The sequence below is a fragment of the Crassostrea angulata genome, chromosome 4 (genome assembly GCF_025612915.1).
Source record: "Crassostrea angulata isolate pt1a10 chromosome 4, ASM2561291v2, whole genome shotgun sequence".
In the NCBI taxonomy this organism is placed as follows: domain Eukaryota; kingdom Metazoa; phylum Mollusca; class Bivalvia; order Ostreida; family Ostreidae; genus Magallana; species Magallana angulata.
In genome coordinates this window covers 13,986,151-13,998,539 of record NC_069114.1, presented here as the reverse complement: position 1 = coordinate 13,998,539, position 12,389 = coordinate 13,986,151, and the positions used below count along the sequence as shown (strand labels likewise).

The following is a 12,389-nucleotide window of genomic DNA, read 5'->3' as shown; positions in this document are numbered from 1 at the left end:
TACATGTATATCTGCATTCATCTGTACAGGTTAAGTTTTGTTTTGCCGATTTATTATTTTTATAGACAATGCTGAAAGTTGAACATGTGTGTAATGGAATTACACATAGAACTTAATTTAGGTAATTTATTAAAAAAAGTTTTACACTTATATGCATAATTCTGTGTTCTGAAATTGTATTAAACGAGAATGATTTAAGAATTTCTTGATAAATTTATCAGACTGTTAGTCTATTTGTGAAAATTTCATCCAGGCTAAACCTTTGTTTTAGAAAAATTTTGTTTCCGATGTTTCAGAGCCCGATTTTTAAAATCATATTATAATAATTTTAGTGCATATTCTTTAGGGTCCAATGTCTCATAAACTACAGATGACCATATCACCATATTTTTATAGCGGCAGTGGTTTACCACTTGAAGATGACTCTGAAAATTTCAGCTCTCAGGGTAGGGGCCCTTGATGTTTCAGGGCCCGATGATTAAAACCCCATTATAATGATTGAATAGTGTTCTATAAGTAGGGACCCAAATCTCAAATTCTAGAGATGACCAACTAAATGTAACCATATTTTCACAGTGATAGTGGTATACCACGAGTAGATGACACCGAAAATTTAACCCCCCATGCAAGGTAGGAGCCTTTGTTGTTTTCGAGCCCGATGTTTGAAATCCAATTACATGTATAAAGAATATGTATTTTTTAGGGCCCCATATCTCAAAAACTATAGATGACCACATGAACATATTTTTACGGTCATTGAAAAGTAAAAACATCATTTAAAAATACACATTCACTCATATATTTCTTTATCAAAATGATTGAAAATTACGTTTAATTCTACTGCTTGTTTTTTAAATTTACGAACACAATTTTTTAAAAAGGTACGCGGGTAAAATTCATTATTCTTCAAAACATTTAATCAATTCATAAGATGACTAATGATATAATAAATAATTAGATAAATAAATAAATGAACTTTTATTTATAAAAAGAGAAACCGAAAATCAAAAATAAATAACCAACCTAAGCGCATATACGACTTTTTTACTTGTTTGTTGATTAGAAGAACAAGCTTATATTTAAAAAAAAGTCAGCTCATTACAATATATGTGTTGGTTGTTTTTTGTTTTTGTTTTGTTTTTTTAATTACCCTTGTTTAATTGTTCGAAGAAATAATATGGTACACAAGTAAATCTTTATTGCAAAAATATGAAACAAATAGTATATTTTTTTAGGTACATGTAATTGAATCGTATATCTTGATTTATATAGCATCGTTTTCAAAATTGTATATTTATAAATCACGTTGCAAACTTAAAAGTGAAAAAAATTAGCAAATAGTGAGTGGCAATATAAACATAAAGTTAGTTCAGGCTCCATTTCACATTTTCCAAAGTAACCAGCAAAGATACCGACATTGTTCTGGTTGTGAAGACATTTCATTGTTTTTTAAAATGTTAACAACATAATATCTCGTGTTTCGTAGAAATGTGCTTAAAAATATGAATATGCGTTAATTTAAAACGAAAAAGTAAACACTAACTTTACACATGCTTTTAATACATAATTAAAATACCCCTTAACCATGATTTAGAACCCCATCAATCAAAGTAAAAATAAAACTTTTCAGTTTCTCATCATATCATTGCATCCTGTCTCCCGTTTGATATTTAGAAGAAGAAATATATAATTGTTTTTAAGATCGTCAATTCTAACGGTATTAATTTCAAATTGATAGCCTTTTGGACGAAGGGGGTAATACATTTCCCTTTTTATTCCATTCCTCTACAAAATTAAGTCAAGATTGGTCAGTTAGTTCCCTGGGAGAAGCTTATACATTGATGGTAATACATTGGAAAATTAAATTTCCTAACCGGCGTATTTTCACTCAAATGTGTTCTCACGTGTTCAAAACGTCGAAGTCAAAACTGTAGATAAGCATCGATTAAATGAAAAAGATTCGAGGTATTCCGAAATCCGTGTAAAAAGGTGTTCCATAAAGTGGTGAGAACAGGTAAAATAAACGATGATGACACATGCATGTTATGAAGGCGCATGCCTTAGTTCATATTTGGGGTTGAAAAACCATGTATTTTATTCTATGTATTAATAAATGCCATAATTATCCTTTTTTTTTGAGAAATTAATATCATATCAGTTATTGCAAATTATTGTCACGAATGGTCCGCAATAAACATGGCCGGAAAGTAAAATTGGGGGAAAATCCACTATATAGTAGGCTTTCCGTGGGGGTAATCTGGCTATAAAAAGGGGGAAAGCCCGCTATATAGTGAGCTTTCCGTGGGGGGAAAACTGCTATATAGCCATTTTTCCTGGAGGAAAGATGGCTAGGGGGAAAAGGCACTATATGTCACCGGTATTATAAACATATACATGTAATTATGATCCGTTCTAACGACCCTTTAGTGGCTAATGTCTGCGAAGAAAAACCTACTGATTGCTTTGCAACTACATGTAGTTTTGCATAGTTTTTCATAAATTTTGAGAATTATAATAAAAATATTCTTGAAAATTATCATATTTTTTTTACCTTTGAGAAAGACTTTCTGATTTCATGCAAAAAAAATGTTGAAAATTTGTAATTTGACCACACATTCATCAAAAAGATAACACTATTGCATTTCAAACAACATTTTAGGGTTATGAATGTTATCATGAAATATATCCAATCTTGGGTGCAAAAATCTTTAGCTTGAACTTTTGAAATAATTACACTGAAGACGACATATAAAAGTTATTTATTTTACAAGATGACCAATAGAATAAGTTTATCACACGATAAGATGAAACAAACGCACAATAGATCAGGATACACGCACGATACGATAAAATTTTCATACACGATATTAACTAGGAAAAGATAAACTATTTTCAGGATAAGCGAAAAATCCCGTTAAACTATCGTCACGATTAATCTGATAATCATCACCATTGTAACTTACCATTGTCTTGTCGATTGAAGTTTTGTTTCAATTTATATTATATATCTCCCAAAAGATTTCCTTCTAAAATCTTTGATGTGGTCTGTTCTGAATGTTTTTGTTTGTTTGTGATTGATATAGATAAAGCACCCTTAAAAGATAGATGAACAGGAAGGGTTATGAGAGGGTTCTTAATAAACTCATCAAATCACGAGAGAAATATTGTTCACATCTGAGAGTATCTACACACTAATAACAGTAGATATATATATATGATGACAGGCACGTAGCATCGATTTTTAAAAATGGGATAGGGAAGATCTAACTTAAGATAGGTCCCTACTCAGGATTTTTTAAAGTAAGGATTTTTTTTCATTAAATTAAGTAGAATAATACCTTACGTAATAAAAAAGCCTCAAAAATACATGCCTTAACAATTTACTTTTATCAGTACAGTCTCCAGAAGATGCATACCCTCTTCTTCGATCACATGATTTCAACCAAAATCAGTATTTGGCTCATGTTTTAAAAAATATTTAAGCAAAACAAAGTTTCAAAAGTTTTAATTTATCATTAAATATGTAAGAAAGTAATTACAAGTGTGATTATCATCATTTAATTCATTAAAATGAAATTTTATAATGAAATGTTACAAAAATGCTATTTCAAAATTATTACATAATTGCACATTATTTAACTTATCTTAAAAATTTTATGGTTAAACACCCTTTTTTAAACTTCAAAATATTAGATTTATGTCTACTGCAACTAAAAAGCAAAAAAAAAATATAGTACTTCTCATGCTTCTTTTTTTTCTATGACCCTTAGAACACATATACCCCCTTATCAAATGCAGCTAAAAGTGTCATAAACACAATTTAAAAATATATCAGAAAACAGCATTTCATTTCGTTGCTTTGACAAACACTTAAAGTCTTCTTTCAAAACTACATGTCTTGAGTACAAATTAATTTTATGGATAAACAGTGCCTTTCATCTGCACATAAATAGGCGTCGGAACCGGGGGGGGGGGGGGGGGGGCTAGGGGGTCTTGCCCCCCCCCCCCCCTACTTTTTTTGCAAAGTTAGGCATAACCATGTTCCTAAATTTACCTTAAAAGATTGAGAAGTTGGAGTCATAGGCATACATGATTTGGGGAAAAACATTTCGGTAGGTAAGATTTTTTTTTTGGAAGAATAGGTACTCCCCCCCCCCCCCCCCCCCCCCACCGGATTAGGATTTCCATGGTTTTGGGAATTGTTTTTTTTTCCTCAATATTTCTGAGGATTAGTCTAGCCCCCCCCCCCCCCTACTTTCAATTTGCTTCCGACGCCAGTGATATATAAACACAAAAGTTCTAAAATCTCAGTACCAACTTTCACGATTTCCAACTATTAGACTCATTTAATATTAAAGCCTTAATTTATATACTGGTAGACATTATTTACACTTGACTGCTTCTATCAAATTCAAAATTATCAATTAAACATTGAAATTTAGAACCAAAAACGGTAAATCCGAACACATATCGTTTTCAATTTTAAAGCTTTTTATATCCGCTAAATTGATGACGCGTCTGAGTAGGGATCTACCTTAATACTTATCCTTCAACACAAGGCAGAAAATATTTGTTTGAACTACTGCCCTTGTAAATATGTAAATAATTATTCTAAGTTTGGGCTAATTAAATGGCTTGTATAAAATTACTTTATTAATGATACACGTGTTTGACATACTGCGACAAATCATAAGGAGTAATGCTTTTATTACAGTAATTATTGTAAAGGCTATTTTACTCGTTTCAACAATACACGTACTTTACCTGCCTTCAAATTTATGGGGTTTCCTTGAAGTTTGATTATTGAAAGAAAAAGTAAATCAAAACTGAACCCCTCTAAGAACCTGCTAGGTGAATATTATGTCAGCAATAACAGAACGCTGAAAGTTGTTAGGTTTGAGATTGTCGAACATAAGTAATCATTGTTTGAATGAACCAAAATTGTCGCATGTTTCAAAAAAGACAATATCTTTTGGACCTTAGTTTAATTTTTTTAAAAGACAAACATTAACTCAAATCATTTTTTGCCGAGGAATGGGTTTAAAGAATAAATTTTATAGAAATGCAAATATTGAAAACTGATTTCATATACAAATAAAGCATCTGTAATTTTTAGACTTCTACACTATACACTTTTCGTCCATGTAGTTATTCATGGGTCAGACTATATACAAGAATATGTTCATTGGTCTGCTCGAAACAAATGCTTCAGATAAATGGCAAAACGTTTCATCTCGAGATCTCTTTCGCGGTTACGTAGCAACACCCCCATTTTGGAACCAGCTGTGACATCCATTATTTCATCTTTGGCAAACGGAATTTTAAAGCATCCCAGCTCAACTTTTACCACCTTAATGAACGCAACCTTGAGAGATATGCGTGCGCACCCAGACAGACCACTTTTACCGACATTCATGTTGTATAACTGCACGCAAAGTTTGCCGACTTTTTTCAGGAAAGGAACTTTCAGGCAAATCGCTGGCGGGTTTCTGACTGTAACACGAAATGACGTCATAGTATTGTTAAATTCATTATAGAAAATGTCGCCAATTTTGTTAGATTGAATTGATTGTATCAGAAAGTTGAATTAATGTCACATGTATTAAAGATAACAAACCCGACACTTCTTTACTGTAAACAACCTTTCCTCCCCAAGTTAGAGTAAGCAAGACTCCAATGTTTTTCTTCAAATATTGTACTTTGATACACACTTCAAAAAAAAGAAAGAACATGTATTTTATTTACAACCTGTCTTTATTTAAGGAATGAATTTAATTTCTACCTATGTTTTACGATATTACAAAACTTGGGGCTGTTTACGCTTTATAAACCCCGAAGCGGTTTAAAAAATTAATTTTTACCTATGTTATACGATATAACATAACTTGGGGCAGTTTACGCTTTATCAAAAAGCGTAAACTGTTCCAAGTTATGTTATACTCGTATAACATAGGTAGAAATTAAATTTATTCCGTATAATTTAATTTTCTACTACCTGAAATAGATAATAAGGCCCATTAATTAGTTAAAATATGTTAATTTGTACAAAATTTAAACATAACGTCAAGCGGATTAATACGTTTCACACGCGCGTCTTATTGTGACGTAGACAAGTATGTTATACGATATATATGAATTTTTTTAGCCAATCAAATGAGGCGTTACAATCAGAATTAAATTATTTCGATACAAAAGTCATATCAATCTTGGTTAAATATATAACGTGTAAATTATCTGCAATTATCATAACCCTGCAACCATTAAACACAAAATTGATACACCAATGTGAGTGAGAAAACTATTAAAACTACTTGTGTATCTATATATACTTCCGCCTTTAATTGAACTTTGTAGTCTACAGATGCATGCGTTGCGGAAATTTAATCATCCAAATCAGACATATAAGAGTTTAAGACGACAGATGGTCATCGTCGCAATAAACCATGACCAATGTACACGATCCTAGGGGGACTCTATCTAGAATGTGACTTGAGGCAATATAGTGCTAGCCCTAAGGGCATATGTTTCAATCGTTGTTTCGGTGATCGTGAGGTCGCTTGACCACTGCAAGGTGGGTGTGTGCGCCAAATGAAATTAATGTAAAACGAAATTCAATGACAAGCATGTCAGTGATTACGTCATGTAGTTGTAACAACAGACAAAATGGATACCCTCTAGATTAATAGATATCAATTAATATAATCATACATGTTTATTTCAAAAATGAACTTATATATATATATGGAAGCTTCATGCTTAATAAATGGAGAAAAAATTGTTTATGACTAATAAATAAAACTTCAATATATTAAAACTTCAATTTGATTAAAATCAGATCTGTCGCTACTGTTTCTACTGTCGCTAGAAAATCAAGGAGCGTATCGAGGATCTGATTTTATAATCAGATTGAATATATGACCAATTTTTTACTACCGTCTTTTTTCTCCTTTAAGACCCGGATGGTCTGGCAGCATTGACACGAGGACCCGCCACACCGACAGCTGCCTGTGACAGTACTCTGTACAAACTTCAGCCGAGTGTCAGCGACCACCAGCTCGGTACCAACAGTCTGGGGAAGGCCTGAGGATTTTAAGGACAAAAAAATCATTTTATTTTTCATAAACACGAATCAGTATTTTATTCTTGACATTAAGCTTAATTTCATTGAAAAAAAATTAATTTTTAAGAGTTTGTTCTACATTTGTAACTAAACAGTTTCAATTTTTAAGAGTTAGTCCTAACTAAACAATTTCAATTTTTAAGAGTTAGTCCTAACTATACTAAGAGATCTTGGCATTCTTGCACGTAAAATTTGAAATAATAAATGTAAGTGAACAATATCAAAATAATTTTACAAAATTATAAATGCTAAACAGTGGTCGTATATCTTTATATCACCCTTCTTTATTGACCAAGTGATAAATAATCTATCATCAATTAACATCTCAAGTTTCTATCAATATTTGTTTATGAGGAAAATGTTAAATATATAACCCTCTTTTTGAGAACAAAGAAATAAAATGGGTTTATCAAACGGAAGTAAGTCATTTTCTATTATTTCTGTAAATTTCATTTAATTAATCCTTTGAGATGATTCTGAAATATCAACTCTCCAAATCAAAGAAAATAGGTAAGGCAAAAAAGATACGACTATTAGGGATCAGAATAAATACGATAAGGTCTTCAAAAGGATCAGAATATATATGAATAAAAAAATCAAAGAATAAGAATCTGTATAAGCGTATTTTTGTAACCAGTTCTTCCGTTGCGACGGGGATCTTAATATTTATTAAAAGAAGAGAAAGAAGAATTGAGCAAATCAGTCAACTTTTTAAAACTTCTCTTGGCGGAATTATTGAAAGAAAAGTGAAGCGATATTCACAAAAACTTTGCCTTTCATATGTACATGTACGTGAGGAAATACCGCGTAGAACAACTCCTTCCTCTTTATCAAATATCATACACAGCATTAATGATCTACAGGTATCGCATCTGATTTATTATATAGGCAATTATGAATAAAAATACAGTGTAAATTAAAATTTTTACTGAACCTATTCCTCCTACATGTACATCGGACAGCACCCCACTCCAAGCAGAAACAACACAAAGAAAGGTTAACGCGGCTGTCATCTTTAAACGTGTCCTCTTTCTGAATGGCAAACCTAACAGTCCGTGAAAATAGCCGATTTAAAAGGAAGTTGTTCATTTTATATGATCGACCAATTCACTTCCTTGTTTTGAACATGATCACATGATGGAACCCTTTAAATCGTTATAATGTATATTACTTAAACATTAAAAAAAGCCACTTAAGAATTGCATGATCATTTGACTTAAAACAAATGAACAGACATATTTTCTGGAAATAATGGGATTATTGATTCATTTTTACATCTACCGAGTATGATTCCCTCTATTTCTTACGGAAACTTATAGTCAATTCATTGCTCTATAGAAACAGCCAGACTGAAATCTGCCCGCTCCTTTTATCGGTTGGTCGTAATCTACAGCGGCTGAAACTGACAGGACTGAAATCGAAACGCCCTGTTCTTCGATTGGTCGAAACCTACAGCGACCTACGAAAAATCACGGACTGCACGAAATAATCATAATGGCGTCAGACTCAAAGTCTCACAGGAGACGATTTGGCTGACGTGTGTTTCTTTTAGCTAACACACTGTTGTAGATAGGGCTTTTGATCGCGAAAATTACCCGCTACGACCAAGTTCATCTCAAGATATTTGCGAAATAAAGTCGTTGCGAATAGAAGTTGTTTTACAGTTGCACATCAGATCAACTTTAAAGAAAGTGGGCGCGTATGATGCAAATTTGGCCTGAATCTTGGAGCGTTGGAAAAGTGAAAATTTCATTGCGTAGTTGATAAAGTGCACATTTTCCAATTTTTTTTTAAAATTCTGTTTCTTTGCGATGAGGAAGTTGGCAAAAGAACCTTTGAATTGGTATTTCATGTTATCAAAATATGGGTTTGAATCTATTATTTATAGCTGCTATTAAATTATTTTCTTGTTTCTGGATCTTCTCTCCACGAATTCGAAACGGTAAAAATGACATACCTCAACACAAGATATGCTACTGCTGTTTAAAAAAAGATGGATGTTTACAAACGCATCAATCTGACGTTTGAAGTTTGTACAATTTGATGTCAATTTAAAGGCCAAATATTTACATTTACTTTATGTCCCTCTATCAAATTGCATTGATTATTTCAGTTTCAGTTATTTAAAAAAATAAATCATTTCTTCGGAAAGAGAATAAATGTTAAGAAACGTAAATATAAGCATTGAAAACTTTAGTGCGCGTTACTCAATTTGTTTGCAAACACCGTTGCATGCAGCTATGAAACCACATCTTTTAAAAAAGATAGTGATTCAATGCTTAAATGAACGTTTTCATCTAAAACTGATAGCAACAAAATTAAATTATAAGCAATGAATTCAATATTAATTAGTTTTATACGATATAAAATGGATTGTGACACTTTACGCGGTTTTTTGTAAATGCTTCGCGATTTTATAAAACGTAAAAAGTCCCAAACTATTTCGTCTCGTATAAAACTAATAAATATTAAATTCATTCCTTAAAATTATAAATTAACTATTTGGACTTTTTTGAAAACATTTTATTGTCCTTTTGCAACGATGGTATAACCTTTTCGAAAGTTTGACACAGTATTTAAATGATTGTCTTATTTCCGAATTTAAAGGTGTTCAGAGCAAATAAACTATTAATACTATACTAGTCCTCTACCGTTTTGCTTTCTGACTTGTATACATGTAACAGGTTTCACTGGAAAGGCTGTCAACCGTTGGGACATCTTTTGTTAAAAACGAAAGCATGTTACTTAGTTTTTAAATAGCAGAAAACATGCTTCAACTTCCTAAAGAGTGGTACCTTCAAATAATCAGTTGTAGCGTTTCGAGGTTATAGACATTTAAATCACAATTGATTCGTGTCGATCATTCCTCAAACTTAATAACTTGAGCGCCCACTTTCTTTTAGATACAAGTATTATCAAATAAGTTCTTACCATATACCCTGACTTAAAAGAAAAGATTCTAAACTATTTTATCTTCAACATTTGAATTTTTTATACAGATCAAGTTTAATATCATCGATTCCAAGCGCAAATTAAAACGACCCTCTAGCTCTGGTAATTAAATTCTTATTTCAATCGATTTTCCCTTTTTAAGACGACTTTAATGCGCAGCCTTTGACAATTACGACCGAGGCCACTACAACAACCGAAAAAGCAACAACTTCAAACGAAACAACATCTACAACTACAGCTTTGAACCTTCTGAACTGACGGGTTTCATCTTCTGATACTGTGACCTCAGGTCCGATGACGTCATCAGTGACGCCATCACGTTCCTCAGGCACTGGTTCTTCCTCTTTTTTATTTCTGTTTGAAAAATGTTAAACACTCAACTTACAAGTATGATTTCACAGCAAAGTATTACTATAATTGTTATATTGATTATATGCTTTAGGCCCCGACAGAAGTGGGACTCTCTCGATTATCTCCCTTGCCTTATTGGTGAGTAATCATCGATTACTGGGACTAGCTCAACTCTGCATGTATGGAATTTTGAATTGCTGTATTATAATAATTTTGTTTTATTTTTTTATTTACCGATATTTTGGAACTTTTTTTCACTATATAGCACCAGTTGTCAATTAAAGAATTCGAAAGGTTTTCTTATTACTTAAATCGATGAAATAAAGTGAACAAACTTAAGAAATAATTGTATTTGTTTTATTAATCTAATCTTATTACATTAAATCTAACTTGTTATAAATTCGAATAGTTTAAAAATGATAAGTTGTTTAAGATTTTGTAACATGTTTTAAAATGTTTTTTTTAAATATATAACAGTATTCAAGTTCTATTCATCTGCAAGTTAAATTCATTTTTGTTGTTTAGCTTTAATTGTACATTGTAGAATATACATGTATTATGTAAATCAATGTATACATTCATGTAATTTATATAATAACAATGAATAGTGAAGTGGGTTTTTTTTTATTAATGTAAGGTCATACGACACGTTCCTCGAGCATCTTTTTGTATCTCCTCGTAATGAAGATTTCCAATAAAATTATTATTTTTGTAATTACTTTTAAAATGATAAGAATTTACTTATACATGGATGTATGCCTAGATGGCAGAGTGGTTATAGCTGTGGCCGCTCACTGTCAGGGGTGTAGGATCTATAAGTCGTGAGTTCAAAGCCCAAGCCCGGCCGAGTTTGAATTCCAATATAGTGAATTTTCGCAGTGCTGTATATTTGTTTGGTTTTATATCTGCAATTCAAGTGTTGCTTCAAGAAGAGTATATAGGAAATTGCAAACTCTAGTATTTTGCAGAAATGCCTGTTCAGGTATCCTAATTTTTGCAAGAAAGCTTGTCAAAGTAGTAGTGAACCATTAACAAATTCCTGGTAAAAGTTGATAAATATAAAGTTGAGGAACGTGTCGTCTGACCTTAAGAATCATTCAAAAAAGTTACCATAAATTCGGTTTGTACTTTTTCAAAAAATCAAATTAATCATTTTTTCATGGTGAATTTCTTGAATAAAATCATTATTTTCTCGTCAGTTGTTTCAAAGACGCGGGTATTTTTGACATAACTTCCGGTGATCAAATACGATGAAATGATGAAAGACTATTATGTGCTCAATGAAGACGAACTCCGGTGGTCCTTGAAAAATGCACAATCGTAAATACATTCAATTATCGGCTTTGAAACTAACATGCAATTGTCACAATTAAATTCATCTCGTCCAATCCAAAGAAGATTTCTTTCAAAAACGTATCAAACTTTGTGTAAAATATAATATAGACAAAACAGAAAGAAAAAAATGTATTCTTGTCGAAAAATAGATAAGTACTCGTTAAGTTATTTTCTAGGAAATGGAATATAACCAAACTTGTGTGCAAAAAATCTTTAGCGTAAGTGAACTTGTGAAATGATTACACTGAAGGCAACATATTAAAGTTAGTTTTTCACAAAATAACCGATAGAATGGATTGAGCGCACGAAAAGAAAAAAAACAAATGCACAATAGATCAGGATACACGATACGATAGGATTTCATACACGATACGATAGGATTTCATACACGATACGATAGGTTTCATTCACGATAGGATTTCATACACGATACGATAGGATTTCATACACGATACAATGGGATTTCATACACGATAGGAAAAGATAAACTTTTTTCAGGATAAATGAAAAATCCCGTTTAAACTATCCCCACGATTAACATGATAATCACCACCACATTAACTTACCATTTAATCAAACTTCAAGCCTTCATGGCCTTATCGATTGGAGTTTTGTTTCATGTATATCATAC

The 12,389-nt window shown here is 31.9% G+C and overlaps 1 protein-coding gene across 1 annotated transcript; it reads right to left on the bottom strand.

The window, feature by feature from the left end:
* Positions 1–3,489: 3,489 nt before the first annotated feature.
* Positions 3,490–8,212, bottom strand: LOC128180906 (uncharacterized). Its single transcript, XM_052849098.1, has 4 exons — positions 8,055–8,212; positions 6,934–7,080; positions 5,618–5,710; positions 3,490–5,493 (listed from the first exon to the last, which is right to left on the bottom strand). Exons 1-4 carry the CDS (start codon positions 8,131–8,133, stop codon positions 5,183–5,185), a joined length of 630 nt encoding a protein of 209 aa, XP_052705058.1. The 5' UTR covers positions 8,134–8,212; the 3' UTR covers positions 3,490–5,182.
* Positions 8,213–12,389: the final 4,177 nt, after the last annotated feature.